This window comes from Epinephelus moara, chromosome 16 (genome assembly GCF_006386435.1).
Source record: "Epinephelus moara isolate mb chromosome 16, YSFRI_EMoa_1.0, whole genome shotgun sequence".
In the NCBI taxonomy this organism is placed as follows: domain Eukaryota; kingdom Metazoa; phylum Chordata; class Actinopteri; order Perciformes; family Serranidae; genus Epinephelus; species Epinephelus moara.
Window position 1 is genome coordinate 24440194 of NC_065521.1, and position 16406 is coordinate 24456599.

The 16406-nt window shown below is 41.8% G+C and overlaps 1 protein-coding gene across 9 annotated transcripts in view; it reads left to right on the forward strand.

Moving 5' to 3' along the window:
- scn8aa (sodium channel, voltage gated, type VIII, alpha subunit a) overlaps positions 1 to 16406 on the forward strand; it is a 62274-nt gene that overhangs the window by 13832 nt on the left and 32036 nt on the right. For 4 of the 9 annotated variants that reach the window (XM_050064053.1, XM_050064056.1, XM_050064050.1 and 1 more), the window contains exons 4-12: positions 1858 to 1948; positions 3570 to 3698; positions 4576 to 4667; positions 9479 to 9676; positions 9947 to 10010; positions 10225 to 10366; positions 12777 to 12983; positions 13071 to 13352; positions 14411 to 14725. In XM_050064053.1, coding sequence (XP_049920010.1) covers positions 1858 to 1948; positions 3570 to 3698; positions 4576 to 4667; positions 9479 to 9676; positions 9947 to 10010; positions 10225 to 10366; positions 12777 to 12983; positions 13071 to 13352; positions 14411 to 14725 — 1520 coding nt within the window. Of the gene's footprint in view, positions 1 to 1857; positions 1949 to 3569; positions 3699 to 4278; positions 4371 to 4575; positions 4668 to 9478; positions 9677 to 9946; positions 10011 to 10224; positions 10367 to 12776; positions 12984 to 13070; positions 13353 to 14410; positions 14726 to 16406 lie in introns of all 9 variants that reach the window. The other 5 variants (XM_050064058.1, XM_050064055.1, XM_050064057.1 and 2 more) reach the window with 3 other exon arrangements.

The window sequence follows — 16406 nt, forward strand, 5'->3', positions numbered from 1 at the left end:
TCACACATACATGTAGGTGTGGGAATCACCACAGGCTCCATGATATGATATTATCAGAATAGTTAAGTCACGATACAATGTTTTTGAATGTCTTGTGGTATGCTGAGTATTGTCATGAAATATATTATGATATATTGCAATTTATTACCTTTTTTCAACTGCAAATTATGTCCCCAAAGGAAAACAGCTACAGTTACGCTTATATGCCCACACTGTAACTCTGGTGTTATGCCATGACTATGTTATCTAACCAGTGTTGTCACCATTGTAGCAACTTGACAACAGATGGCACCCATCTTTCACTCTAAGCACCCACAGCCTAAGTTATGCACAGGTCTAAGCCTTAATAACATTAAAACAGCCAGGTGACTTATCTAAAAATCTTCTGTACAGTTGTCATCAATTTGTTGTGTAGGCTGAAAACATGTTTATTTATTTATGCTGTGAAGCTGAGCATTTTAACAAGGGTGTCAATGAGGATTGATTTGCTCTTGGAGCCAGCTTGCCTGTAAACAGAATTTGATGTTACCCTCAGTGTCAGTGAAGTTTTAATAGGTTTTACAGTTCCTATGAATGTTTAAATCTACTTTTACAACAAACCATCACAGTGAAGTAGCAGTTAGTGTCTGTTATGTGACATATTTCTTATTGGAATGGAAAATATGGGCCAGGTATAAATACGGCAGGGATTTGTTGGCCTCTATCGACACCTCCCTCCCAGGGTTGTTAGATTAGGAGGATGAGGGAGAAATGGATAAATTGGACCTGAACCACATCCTTTGGAAATGCAAGTATTTCAAACATAGAGTACTTCTACCATGATATAGCTCTGCTAGCAATTACAGCCCACAAGCTAATGCTAATGATGTATTTTAACAGTTTACAGGAAGAGAAATAGAGCAGGATTCTGATGTGAACACACTCCAAATTATTTTTTGGACATATGTTAGCAATTAAACATCAGAAGGAATAAATATAATTTCAGTGTACAGTATGTTTGCACACAAAACCATTATCTTTATTTGAAGAGATAACTGTATTTCACCTGAAATTGTTTCAGTGTAGAGTAATATCTCATAAATTCCTGAAATTACACAAAAATCTTTAAAAAAAAATATCAAAATATATCTCAAGAATAACAATTTTCACATAGACATCCTAAAACAATAACTTTCCAAAATCAGGACTAAAACCAAAGACATAAAAATGTGGTGAAAAATTTGTCCAAATAAAATTATATCATCAGCATATTGGCTCCCCCCACCATGATAAATTTACTGCTGTTTGCAGTGTCCAATGCAGATCTTTTTCCTTCGTAACTATCAGTTACAGTAATACTAGTAATAAAAACCTTTTTACTCTTAGCAGTACTTAGGCTACTATTGCTCTGTCCCTACATTTACCTAATTTATTCCCATTTTTAACCACAAGCCGGAGCTATTACCGACCTCTGGCTGCATCTAAAGCTAACTGAGGTTTTCTTTGTTTCCTGTGAGTGTAAACCTCTCTGCACTGAAACCCTTGCAGCTTTTAAACATATTGTTTCGTTCATGGCATTGCATTTTCACTAAATATAAACCATTTAAATATTTCATGGGTAAAATAATGGCCTTTGTGGTAGCAAACACACAAAACCACCTCCTGTTAAAGTGCTATGAGTGAGTAGGTTTTATGACATTAACACTTTACAGTAAAGGTTGTTAGGGTTCACTGGACCACATTAATCACATTAGATGCATACTGTACTGTTGGTACTGTAGATGTTTTGTATTGCTGTGTTTTACATTTTCAGGTTTGATGAGATTGTGATGTTTGTAATTGCCTCTGTAATCCATATTTTCCTTAACCCACTCCTCACTCTTTTCAGCATGATCATTATGTGTACTATTTTGACCAACTGTATATTCATGACCTTTAGTGATCCGCCCGAGTGGTCAAAACAAGTAGAGTAAGTACACATTTAATATTATTTACTCAGTAGTGTGCATGCATGCTAACCCCAACCCCTAGTTTGTGCCTGCACAGTACAGTTACATTACAGACACAGAGCTAAGTCTTCTTGTGAAACACCTTTACAACTATTGGGTTGATTGCAATATAATTTGACACAGTAGTGCCAGTTAGCGAATGTTAACATGCTTACATGCACAACCAAGATGGTAATCATTATACCTGCTTCACATCAGTTGTTAACATTGTCACTGTGAGCATGTTAGCATGCATCTCTGACTGCTGTTGTTCCTGAGTACACCCTCACAGAGCTGCTAACTTGGATGTGGACTCTTACGCTGTGGTCACATGGAATCAAGCAGACAGTAGACAGTTAACCTGCTGTCATTTTAGTGGATGAGAGCAGGACAGTAAAATTAGGTGAGGCCCACAGAGAATATTGTCAGTGGTAACATAGCAACATCTTTTAAGTTAAAATATTTTTTGCTTTTTGCCATCGTCCATCCTGGAAGTTACACCTGGATTTTACATAGCTGCCTCACAGGAAGAGAAAACATGGGCTATCTGGACAATTACTGGACATTATTAGAATAATTACATAAAATAATAAGCAATAAATGATTTTATTTTATATAATTTATTAATGTTTTTGTAAACAACATGACATCACCATCACAACATATTGTCATGCAAGTTCTGTTTTGCTGTCTTGCCTTTCTGTCAGACTCATAGATGTATAATAATACTTAGATACCAGACCCCAGGAAGGCGCCTATTCTGTCCAACAAGAATTACTCACCTGACATGTATATGCCAAAAAATTTCTAGCTTTTGGGTTTACTTCCAGGGTACACTCCTTGCTAAAAATGCACTGTAGTGTTTCTCTCTCTGGACCCACTCTGCTCATAGACTTTACATTGTGATGACATCACAGATTTTTAAATTGCTTTTCCTGGCTTGAGGAAAGCTTGACAAATATAAAAACCTACATGGATCAAAAATGTATAATAGAAAGAGTCATAATGGACCTTATTTGCAGTTCGAAGAGTCCTGACAACAGTTTTATAGTCGTCTCTTTTACAGTGGTGATGTACGGAAAAAATGCTTTTGGGTCACAGGGGATTTTTTTCACTGCAATATCGCGAGTGGCCACTGGGACAAGAAGTTCCTTGGGGCCTGATCGGACTGTTTGTTTATCCCGTGCTGTCCAGAAGGTGTTGTCCTTCTGCTGTCTACCGTCTGCCTGATTCCATGTGAACGCAGCATTAGTCTTGTTCAAAGTTTGGTGTGTATTTATTTTTCAGAAAATAGGATGCATATCTAGCTCTGTGACTCAAATGTAATAGTAATGCATGAGAAGCACAAACTGGAGCTAGCCAAATGCTAACTCCAAAGAAACTATCATGCCAATATATAGTTTCTGTAAAAAACACACACACATTGTCTTAGTTAAAAACAATATATTCAATAATCTACCTCCCAAATTTATCCCATGCCCTGCGCCCAGCTTTGTCATTTCTTGGGTGTTTCAACAGCTAACAAGGGTGCAGACATTAAGATGTGAGTGAGCTTTGATCCTGCCTGGTGAGCTGATTCTGTCAATGCTTCTTTTCTTTCAGGTACACATTCACAGGAATTTATACATTTGAGTCTCTTGTAAAAATCTGTGCACGAGGATTCTGTATAGACGGGTTTACATTCCTTAGAGATCCATGGAACTGGCTGGATTTCATGGTCATTTCGATGGCGTAAGTATTGTTTTGTCATTCAGATTGTCAGATGATGAAATGAAATGTGCACAAATATTGCTATCTTCTAAGAGGGTGGGTTTTAAAAAGTATGCTTTCAGTGTTACAGATGATTGTTCATTTTCCGTCTTTCTTACTTTTTTCCTTTCTTTCTGTCTGATAACCCATCGTCCGCGTTTCCTCCATTGATCTGAGACTCCTCTGGTCGTTCTCTTTGGGGATCGAAGGTTTCCATCCGACACTCTGCGGCCTCCCTGACAGCACCCACACCTCAGTCCCATTCTTTCAATTTATCTTCCTCTTGTCATCTAACTCTCCTTCTCATCGACCTTTTCTCTTTCAGTCTGCAACATTCAGTTTAAGGCCCAGTGTCCCCACTGTCGACTATATATCACCCAGTATTCATACTACAGATGTACCTGCCTCTACATGACCAAATACATGCTCATTAGTAATCAACATCATGCAAAGTACATCGTCATTTTTTGAGTCACAAAGCCCATCTGTGTGTCAGTTGACCTTGTCACCTCATATCTCCATGTAAATAATGAGCTGTTGTAACTGTGGTTTGATCCTGCAGGTATATAACAGAGTTTGTAAACCTAGGCAATGTCTCAGCTCTGCGCACGTTCAGGGTGTTGAGGGCATTGAAAACTATTTCTGTAATTCCAGGTAAGACAGGATGGGGCGGGGGACGGTTGGGCGGGGTCGGTGTTAGGTGTGTGTGTCTTTCTTTCCTTTTACCTTCCACCCTTCTCCTCAGTGGACAGGCTCTGTGAGTGGCGTCGTTTCCTCCTGGTTCGGTGGTGTTGTGCTCTTGGCGTGTGTGGTTATTGTCATCGTGTTTGTTCTGTGTGTGATCCTTCCCCTATTTCAGATATATAACAGAGTTTGTGGACCTGGGCAATGTATCTGCGCTGAGAACATTCAGAGTTCTCCGAGCATTGAAAACTATCTCTGTCATTCCAGGTGAGACTCAGTTTAAACACTAAGGCTGATCCTCTCACCCTTTCTTTTCTACTCACTATTATGATTACAATTATGATTTAAGCAATAACAAAAAAGAATTGGATACAACCATTTTTTGATTTATTTTTCCTCCAAAATTATCAAAAATGGTACTAATACATTTTTGATAGGCTTTGCAGTCTCCTCTAGGGCCCTCCAAAGTGTCTGCACTCTCTTCTGCCCCAGTAGCACTCTCATTACGAGGCTTGTTTCCAAGGCAGCTGTGTTTCTCCTCAGAAATAGCCACTCCTTTCTCACCAGCTTTAGGAATAAGCAAATGCTCTGTTCTGTAGCAAAGAAAACTGCTGATAGAATATTTTAAGGAAAAAAAATCAGGTGATTATACATGTTGTATTTATCAGCTAAGAATAGATCATAGCTTTTCAAATTTGCCAGAAATCCCTTGAGTTTTATTAAAAAATGAATGTGCAAGTAAAATTAAAAGATCAATCATTTTGTTGCACATTAAGAACTAGTGATTGAATTGGAAATCAACCATTCCCTGATTTTGGGATCAAAACAAACCTTGTATGTAGATGTTCATATGGCATAGCTCTTACAGAGACCCCACAGAATACACCTCTTATTTATGTATGAAGACTGCCAAGCCTAGTTTGTGAACATATCTTATGCTGCATGATGCTTTTCAGTCACTTGCTTTACAATATTAGCCTACTAAGAGCTTGGCTGACAAATGGCATTGAAAGTTTGATTTGCCCTCTTTTGTTTTTTAGTTTGATTATTGATTTTTTTCCTTTCTCTTTTTTTTACGACCTACTTGAATGATATACTGCACAGAAAAAAAGAAATGGTGTGCTCACATTGTAGAGGTTGGGGACGCAGATGGGATGGTTGAATGACCTCTTGACCTTTTTGAGTGACACTGACCACACATCTATCTATCTATTGATAGAGGATGTGAAACAGATGTCGTGCTTACTCAAAAAACCCCGCTGTGGATGGCTTTATTTAAATAGCACATTCATTTGGAAATATGAAGAAGGAAATTGTATAAGTGCAAACAAAAAGTGGTCATATTGTAATTTGAACTGTATTTAAAAGTATAGTTTGACATTTTGAGAAACATGCTTACATGCTTTCTGGCAGTGAGTTAGATAAGAAGATCAGTTTCACTCTCATGTCGGGACAGTTAATACAAAGCTTTAGCCAGCAGCCAGTTAGCTTAGCTTAGCATAAAGACTGGTAACAGTAGGAAACAGCTAGCCAGGCTCTGTCCAAAGGTAACAAAATCCAGCACTTCTAACAGTCAAAATACATGGGGCACAGATGTGAGGTGTTTTTTCAGCTGCTATACGGACACTGTCTTTGTAGTATATGGTTATGAGCCAGACTGTGTGTATATTGAGTTTTGCCAAGTGATGACGCATTTAGATATGCAGGGTTTGGAAGCATAGGCTATAACAACTGGTATTGACTTAGACAACTGGATCACTTTAACTACAGGATGCATTGATTCGATGGATTTATGTTAATGTGAAATGTAAAAACACCCACAAGGTTGCTCTGCTGCATCGCATTGCCTCTGGTACAATGAGATGTTCATTTAAAACATTTTTTAAACAGATTGTACTTGTTTTATACACAGTTCTAACTGTTCTATGTAGTTTTTCTTGTTGAATGGCTTTGGATGTTCATTTTGCAGTCCCAGAGGTTGTTGCTTGGTGTTAATAAATGAACTTTAGAGGTTCTGATAGACTCTTATACCCTGTTTCCAGTCTTCATGCTAAGCTAAGCTAACCAGCTGCTGGCTGTAGCTTTATATCAGACAGACACAAGAGTGGTATCAATCTTCTCATCTAAAAATGTTGAGCTTTTCTTCTACCAATAATTAATGAAGGCCTGTAGTTCTGGGGTGGAGAAAATGTAGTTTTTAAGTATCACTTCAGTCTAGCTAAAAATTTGCCATGTGCAGTGAAGGGAATGATTTTAGACAGTTATGGAGGTATTTTGATAAAACACCCTACTACAATTGATATTTTAAAGAGGACCTATTATGCTCATTTTCAGGTTCACACTTGTATTTAAGGTTTCTACTAGAACATGTTTACATGCTTTAAGGGTAAAAAAAACAAACACTTAATGTAGCTACTCATACTGTCTATGCTGGAACACCCGTATTCACCCTCTGGGCTCTAGTTTCCCGGCGCAGCGCAGGGTGGCGAACCCCGCGCAGAGCTAGTTTCGAACAGCGCAACCCGAGGCGCGCTCAGTTTGGTAGTTTGGCAGACCGAGGTGTGCTGAGATGGGTGTGGCGGCGCAGCAGGGGGAGGTGTCGACAGATCCAGCTTGGCGCAGTGACAGTTTCGTGCCAAAAGGCTTCGCCGAAGGTGCGCTAAAAGCTCGCCAGCTGAAACCAGGTCTACTGTCAGCGCAGGGGGAGCGCAGCCGGTGTAAGCCGAAGTTTGGCTGACCGGCGGACAGTGCGCACACGTCACCAAAACCTCACAGGCAGGTTTCCAGAATATCAGGCACATTAACGATGCAATAAATACCCAAAAAACCACTATTCAATGCAACTATCTGCAATCAGCACATAAATGTATCTCTATATCGACTGTCCCGTCACATCTGATGTCAGATCAAAGGGGATTGGCACCGTTTGGCACGTTTGGCACGCGTAATGGAAACCCAACCTGATTTGATTAACACAGCTGCAAACTAATGAGTTCACATCCCTCTCAGCCAACCACAAACAGCCACAGCATCAGATAGGGAGTATATATTCAGCATCTGTCATCTTAGAAAAGTCAAAAGAAAAGAAACAGAGTGAGACTGCGAGAGAGAAAGAGAGAGCGCGCGCGCACGAGAGAAACGCAACATTGATTTACAATTGTGGTGACCTCCTCCCAGGCTACCTTTGCATCATCAGCCCGTGGAGGTCTGCTCGCAGTTCCGTATATTCGGACACTGCGAGCTTGGACCTCCCGGACCAAAACATCAGTTTCCTCCTGGGAGAAGTTTGGCCGTCTGACGCTGCTGCTCTCTTCTGCCATGGCGAATTGAGTAAACTCTCATTACGCCTTCGCGCGGCGCATTTAAGGGCGAGGAGAGGGGCTCATTTGATTGGTGTGATGTGTGTAAAACCCACTCCACGCCTTCTCTCCTCCCTCTTTCCAACTTGCGCAGGTAGGAGGGACGGAGGTGGGAAAGAGGAGTAGCTGCGCCAGGCGCACGGTGTGCCAAACTTGCAAAATCTGCCTGGCCACACCCAGTTGGCGAAGCGCAGGTGCGCTGCGCCCCCGCCTCGCCCGGTCTGCGAAACTAGAGCCCTTAGAGTAGTGTGCCTGGAACAGATGAAGAAAGATAAAGCAGATAAATAAATCTGGCATGCTATGATGTCATACTGTAGCCAGAGTAGGAAGAAACAGTAGAAATGGACTGTTTCTTATGAGCCGAAACCTGAGGTTTTTGCACAGGGAAATATTTCTACATACGTTTACATCATTCTTTGAAGCTTTGGCCATGTTTAATGTTAACGTCCGTCTCTGTAACTCTATGTATAAGACACAAAATACAAAAAAGCATAATAGGTCCCCTTTAACATACTTTGTTAATTTAATTTGCTCGATAAGATCTTGTCATTAACGTCTAGATAAGTAAAGTTGTTTTGATTTAAATGTTTTTCTTAATTGACTTTTCCAAGCAAAAGTAACCTTTGCTAAGACTATCAAAATGTGTACGCCTAAATTTAGACCATATTTTATAATAATAAGACAGAGTATGTACTGCGGGTAAAGCCCACTGTACCTGTAGAGACCAGACAGAACAGGGGGTGCGAGTCATCCTGCTTCCATGTTTGAGTTACTTGTGGACCCGATGTGAACGCTGCCAGAGGATGCCTGTTTTGGAAGGTAAAATGATTTTGTCTTTAGTGAAGGTGTGGATGAGACAGACTGCAGGGTCACGGTATGGGGAGTCAGTGCTTTCCTAATGACACCTTTTACAAGACAGTTCAAGAAAGTGCCCACGCTGGCGCTGGCATTGAATTGCTCCTGTTCAGCCTTGGAGTTTAAATGACCTGCATGTGGTTTCCAGCCCCCCTGCCTGTGCCTCTGTCGTTCTCATGGCCCCTCTTTGTGCTGCTGTGCTCTCTTCCTTATGGATTTCCTCTCACTTTTCTACAGTCTTCCCCCTCTTGTTCACTTCGTCCATCATTGGCGATGAAATGCAAATTTATTCTGTTAAGAAAATCTTTTTGATTTGATTTGTGTTAAAATATTTTCTGTCTGGATAAAGCTGAGAAGAGTGGGAAGGCTCCTAAATATTTCCTGTTTGTTTTGTTTCTAGAGATGTTATGTACGTAAACTGTCAATTTTGTCCAAAATGTATTACTACCTATTTTTTTTTTTTTTTTTTTTTTGAAAAAAATCTTCTCCAGTTAAAGATTCATTCATATAAATTTCCCCCTTTGTTGGGATGTTTAGCACATGAAACAAATACAATATCACTTTACATTTAAGTGTGTTATTACATTTAAAAGTTATTAATTTAATGAAAATATATTTCTTTATATAGTTACATGTTATAAAAAAGCAGTACAGTGTTGCCACGCCCATCTTTTGACCTAAATCCAGTCAAAACTGGATATTTCCCGGTGATACATCCCTACAAGAGATTAGCATATTAACAGTATTAGTTATAAAAGATAATTTATAGTAGAAGTAGACCCTCCAAATATTCACACCTGGGGTATTGGCATCTCCAGCATCACCTGTGTGGTTTGTGTGCGTGTGTGCGTGACTGCTCTCCAGGCCTGAAGACCATCGTTGGCGCCCTGATCCAGTCTGTGAAGAAGCTTTCGGATGTGATGATCCTGACCGTCTTCTGCCTGAGTGTCTTTGCCCTCATCGGCCTCCAGCTCTTTATGGGCAACCTGCGCCACAAGTGTGTGATCTGGCCAATCAACACCACCAAGAGCTTCGACTGGAATGAGTACATCATGAACGATAGTAAGTAGAGGCCGGCCTTAACCAATGGTGAGCTGGCAGTGATCTAGGAGTATGAGTCAGCCCATATGCTGGAACGACAAAACAATATGTCATTTTGGCACTGGACAGACAAAAGGAATTGGTCTGAAATGAACGGAATTGAAAATGTATGGGGAAACTGAAGTCAGAAATTGGCCTGAATGGATTTACAGACCGTTGCAGAATAAACAACTGTAGCTGCGACAGAATGTGAGCGATATGACTCATTATGGCTGTTTGTTTTTTCCTCAGCCAATTTCTACTTCCTGCCTGGCCAGTTGGATGCTCTTCTCTGTGGGAACAGCTCTGACTCTGGGTGAGTTGCCTTCTCTGCCCTCCTCTCAATCTTGCTGATCCTACAAAGACCTGCTGTAGCTCTTTGATCTGCCTGAAGTCAGATTACATTATAAGTAATTATTGCTGAGTCATTTTTGGGCTGGGTGCCCTGTTCTCTCCTCTCTCTCTCTCTCTCTCTCTCTCTCTCTCTCTCTCTCTCTCTCTCTCTCTCTCTCTCCTTCTCCACCCCTCAGCCGCTGCCCGGAGGGCTACACATGCATGAAAGCTGGGAGGAATCCAAACTACGGCTACACCAGCTTTGACAGCTTCGGCTGGGCCTTCCTGGCCCTCTTCCGGCTCATGACACAGGACTTCTGGGAAAACCTTTACATGCTGGTAAAGTTATTGTGTTAATGACTTCATCTTGTTTCATAGGAGGCATACGCAACACATGCCAGTTCTCAAATACTACTGCCCATAAACAGTAAAACAGCAGAGTGATGCTGAAATGATTCGTTCATTATTTACTGGTCGATCAGTGGAAAGCGATGCATTTAGCAAAAGCGCCAAATATTCACGGATTCTAGCTCCTCAAATGTGAAAATTTGCTGCTTTTATATCACCGTAAATCAGGGCCGTAACCACCTATTTAACACTGGGGGGACCACTGTCAGACAACACCTCCTGCAACCCAACCTTCCAGGGGGAGTCTGCAGGGAATTCCCCTCAGGAGAAACTTTTAGAAACTTAAAAGCTAAACACAACATTTTAGGGCATTTTGAAACTAAAATCTGAGATCAGGGGTTCTCAAAGTTTTGATGACTGAGTGCCACTTTGATCAGTTAAAAACACACTCAGTAGATTCATCAGTCATGGTAATTATCATTATTGTGCAGTCATCATTGCAGTCCCATTGCATAGGACATGGTAGCAGATATCCTGAGACTTTGGTTTCCATGCAGAAAAGACTGGTCTGATACAAATTAAGTTTCTCCACTGATTCCTCATTCTAATGTGTGTCATCATGCACACAGTTCCCTCATGCTGTATCTCCACCTGTCAGGCAGAAAATGGTGGATCATTCTGCCTCTAGTTTTTCCCCTTGTTCCCACTTTAACTCGTGTACTGTAGCCAGGCCACTTCTGTCCTGTCTGTCAGCCTGTTCCACACAAAGCCTGTGGGGGACACTCCTACCTCCACATACAGAGGCCGAGTGGAAGGAAGGAAGTATGAAATATTAACAGCTCAGGATTACAGTGTGGCCAATGAGGGAGATGAGACTTGATGGGAGCATCCCAGCTCGTACTTCTATTTTTGCCCCATCTTTGAAATTCACCTCCCAACTACAGGCTCTCACAGCTATTTTGTACTATATCTCCAGAATAATGACTATGCAGCTGTGTTGAGGAAGCATGTTGGATGTTTCATTGTCAGATGTTCAGAATTGAAATCATGTTAGGGTGACACAGTAGCTCACCAGAAAGAGCACATACCGTTAAGGCTAAGTCCTTACTGTTCATACTTCAGTCAGTATTGCTGCTGAGGTTTGTTTTTTTTAACCCGCCCAATTGAGATTTAGTGATGCTCGGGACTAAAGACAATGATTTGGACTGATAATCAGTTTGTGCTTCTCTTGTTGGAAATGTGTTATATACACTTCCCAGCACTTCATGTCAACTAAATTAATATTTGATGTGTGAGGGAATTTCACTACTCTATCCCATAAAGCCCTCTTTCTGTTTGTGCTCTGCTGCCTGACGACAGTAGTTCACCTTTAGAAAGTGGAACCAAAGGAGACTGATGAGCGAGAACATTTTAATTTAGAATTGGGGTTGCTCAAGTGTGCTAAACGTCCTTGTGAGAGACTGTTTATGTGAAAGGGTTTTAAATAGTAAGATTTTAGCATGTGTTTGGGAAGTACTGAGCATACAACTGAATAAATGAAACTTGGATGATACTGCAGGAGTACTGTAAGGATGTTTTGACATAGTTTTGCTGTTGTTAAATGAATCCCTGCTCAGCTTCAGTTCATCAAGAATGTTTGCTGTGTTTGGATTCTTTGTTAACCATTGGGGCAAGTCAGAAAAACACATTTTTCTTCACAAGTTCAAGGTAACACAGAGTTACTAAAGAAAGCGTGTGTTCCTTTAAATACCCCAGTGAATAAAACAAAATAAGAAATTTGTTTATTCACATGCAGATTGATCAAAACCCTGCAGTGAAAGGAAGATAACCATCATGCACGAACATTCAGGTTTTTTTTCAAGATTTTTCCAGAATGTTCTCATTTGCTCTGCCGTGCCTCTGTAGCTCAGGCTCCTCACTTCCCATCTCCACTGGGGATATCATCCCAGTCCATAGAAATGTTTGCTGTGCACGGGCTGGTATAGTGTGCATGGAAAAGTAGGTCAAAATGCATATCTCATGGCTCTCCCTGATGAACAGCACAACCTTGGGCTCATGCTGAGAACCTTAACGAGCACAGGGTACAAGATTATTCCTATGCAGACCAAAAACAGATGGATGTGTATAAATTTATCACTGTATGAGATGGTAGTAGAACCAAAAACGGACATTTACATGTAGGAAGTCACAGACGTTTATGCTAAATTGATTTTTGCACCTTGAAATGCCCAGCCAGGCCCCTCTTCCCCACCAGCATCTGACTCTGTTTATTTCTGATGAGTCACTGTGAGAGATGAGCAGTGAGGTTGACACTGAGCGTGACTTGGGGCTTAAGGTGTCGTGAGTGTCTCTGCTGTTCCATCCCCTCTCCCCTCACCTCTGCTGCACTGCTTCCCAACAGACCCTGAGGGCGGCAGGGAAAACCTACATGATCTTCTTTGTGTTGGTGATCTTTGTGGGCTCGTTCTACTTGGTGAATTTGATCCTGGCTGTGGTGGCCATGGCTTATGAGGAGCAGAACCAGGCCACCATGGAAGAGGCCCTGCAGAAGGAAGAGGAATTCAAGGCCATGCTGGAGCAGCTAAAGAAACAGCAAGAAGACGCTCAGGTCAGTCCTCTGAGAGATGGAGCACAAAATGTATTCCTGAGTCATATTTTGTCATTGTTCTGACTTCCCTCTTATGTTTTTTCGTAGACGGCTGCCATGGCAACCTCTGCGGGCACAGTGTCAGAGGATGCAGTAGAGGACGATGGAGGAGGGCGTCTGTCATGCAGTTCCTCTGAGATGTCAAAGCTCAGCTCCAAGAGTGCCAAAGAGCGACGTAATCGCAAGAAGAAGTGGCGGCAGAAGGAGCAGGAGAAGGAGAAAGGTGACAGTGAGAAGTTTGTCAAGTCAGAGTCGGATGACGGCAGCAAAAGGAGCCGCTTCCGTTTCCCTGATAATCGCCTGGGTCGAAAGTCTTCCATTATGAATCAGGTGAGGAAAACACAGCCTTATTTAAAGTGTCAGATTTCCCCCTCTGAATTGTAGTCAAAAGAATTTTGTTTTGTCAATGTAAATAGTGACGTTTACAGATTAAGATCAAGATGTTGGAAATACATGTATACATTTTGAGTTTTTCACTGTATTTTGAATGCTTTGAGCTTCACACATGAAATTCAATTCACCGCCATTGTAGTGGATCGGTGGCAGAAAATTTCACAGTCAAAACTTCAGCATGACATCAGATTTTTACCACACATCATGGCCAAGAGATCCCGCTATTACAATGTTAAATATGAGAAAAAAATGCTAGCTTGAGTGCTGCTATTGTACAGTGTGGTGTGGCACGAACTCACATAATAGAGTATATAGTGGCCGGAGATGTAGAAACACATGTCCAGGTCCTGAATTATTCACAGTGATTACATGAATGTTTCAAAAGGAGCAATCCTGTGGCCTTGCTTAGGCCTCACTGGGGCTCCACTGGCTCTTATAACATGTTTTATAGTGCAGGATTTACCAAATGAAGTAAGACACAAAAGCCCTATGTAACAGGATTGTTGTCAAAAAATGTGGTTCCAGTTGAGCGAGTATACTCTGTGTGCTGCTATAATAATATTCGGATCAATACTAGCAGCAGCCCAGATTGATGTTGTCATGACTCATGTGCCACTCCATGTTGTTTCTGCTGCCTTTCTGTCCTGTTAGTGTGTGTGTGTGTGTGTGTGTGTGTGTGTGTGTGTGTGTGTCTGTGTGTGTGTGTGCATGTGTATGTGTGACCTTGACAGTGTGGGATATCACTGACCTAATTATCTATTTCCCTCTTGTTTATTAAGTCATGTGATTGCTCCAGCAGAATATGCCTCCTGAGGGAAAAGCGTCCTGGTTGCATTACATTTCTCACACCCCGCAGATGTTGCCTTTCATCATGACCTCCAGAACTGATGACAAACAGCATAAAAATGATGGTGCAATCAATTGTAATTCAGAAACACCCTGTGCTACATCAGTCACACGAATGTCCCCTCTCCTCATCCTTCTTGTACCTCCAGTCCCTCCTCAGTATACCCGGCTCGCCTTTCCTGTCCCGCCACAACAGCAAGAGCAGCATCTTCAGTTTCAAGGGCCGCGGTAAGGACGTGGGCTCGGAGAACGAGTTTGCGGATGACGAACACAGCACGGTGGAGGAGTGCGAGGAGCGCCGGGGCTCCCTGTTCAGCCCTTATCGGCGGAGCAGCTACAGTGGCTTCCATGGGAAGAGGAACAGCACGGTGGATTGCAACGGCGTGGTGTCGCTCATCGGCCCTGGGCCCGGTGGACGCCTTCTGCCTGAGGTGAAAATAGATAAGGCAGCTACTGACGACAGTGTAAGGAAGTCAATGAGTAGACCTATCTAGGCATGGCCCCCTCTCGTCCGTTCCTTTTCTTTCTTGCTCTCTATCCTCTACTCTGTCATCTTTGCAAGTCCGTATGTATCTCTTGGCTAAGCGCTCGCGCCTCCCCTCCCCCAGCCCTGCAGTGTATGCTGCCCTCCAACAGTAGGCAAAGGATGGAGAAATAATTAAACTTTATAGTGAATATACTATAGCCAACCCTTAATTTAGTAGGTTAGTGAGACTGGGTCTATCAGTGACTTCCAGGCAATTTTGTTGTTTGATTTGAACGATGAATGTCAATGTTTTGAAATGTTCATATCAAATAATTTATTTCTACATGCACCACGCTCACACTATCACATAGACACTAATCAAACAGACATGATTCTATTTTTCTTCTTCATTGAAGATTTTGGCACACATATATTATAGTCTGATTAATATATAATACACAACTTCATGTGTGGAATGTCATCAAGGTGCTGTTTAAAAGCCCAGACACACCAAACTGACAGGTGTCGCCTCGACCAAAAATTTGCACTTGAACACATTGCAAAGATTACAGCTTCCTGTGTGAGAGGAAGTAACTCTAATTACCAGCAGGCCGTGTATTCATCGTTCAAAAAAGGAAATCGTAAGACCAACAGGACAGATTCAAGACCCTAGTTAGCTAGTTAGCTCGCTAAAAACACAGCCCAGTGTTGAAATATGAATGATTTATACCGTGCACTAGCAAACAATAGCACCAACAATTACGAACTGTCTCAGCTTAAGAGCTCAATGCCTGAAAAAATAACCTTACCTAATATAAAAAGTTTGTTTCGATCCCCCCCCCCCCCCCCCCCCCTTGATTTTAGTTGTTTGTTTGCTTTCCTCGGTTCCATTTATCTTCTGATGCTCTGAGTTAGACTGCCAATCAGGCTTCACCGGCTCCGACACCGATTCATCATGCTGAATCATCCAAAAAAAGGGCCAACTAGTGCCAATGGTGCAGGACACCTCAAAAACTATGGCAACAGACACTCATCGGCAGCTCGACATTGACCGTCAGCTGACCGTCGGCTTGGTGTGTCAGGGCCCTAACACACTGTAGTAACAAAACACCATTTTTGTTAACAAACAGCATATAATGATGCGTTAACATTCTCTAGTGTGTTGATGTGTTCCTCCTCCAGGCATCCAGGTCCTATGCTAGCCTGTGTGGGTAGATCTGCAGTAGGAGGCAGAGGAAACAGAGGGGACCAGCTCTATAGAGCCACAGACATTTTTATCTGCTTCCCTGATACACTGTTAATATCCCAAAACAGATACACAAGTAACACACACACCATCCTATCAGGCCTTGTTAATATATAAAGTAAGAAAAAAGGAGGGCTGCTGTCCTTGTGTGTCTTTACCTTTCTCTGTTTTCCAAACTCTCCCTGGTCAACAGTAGTGAATTAGTTGTGTCTCATTCTAGTTAGCATGGTAGATTTAAACCCTAAATTTGAACAAGCATGACATAGACAAGTAGAACAATGGCTATGGTGTCTGTAATTTCCTCTCCTTCTCTTTGACTTGGAGCATGCTCATGCATGACAACTGGATGGATCTGAACAATCTGCCTCCATTTGATCTCTTTACAATGCTCTTGACTTGATGGTTGCAATATAAGTTGTATGGTTTCAAAGTA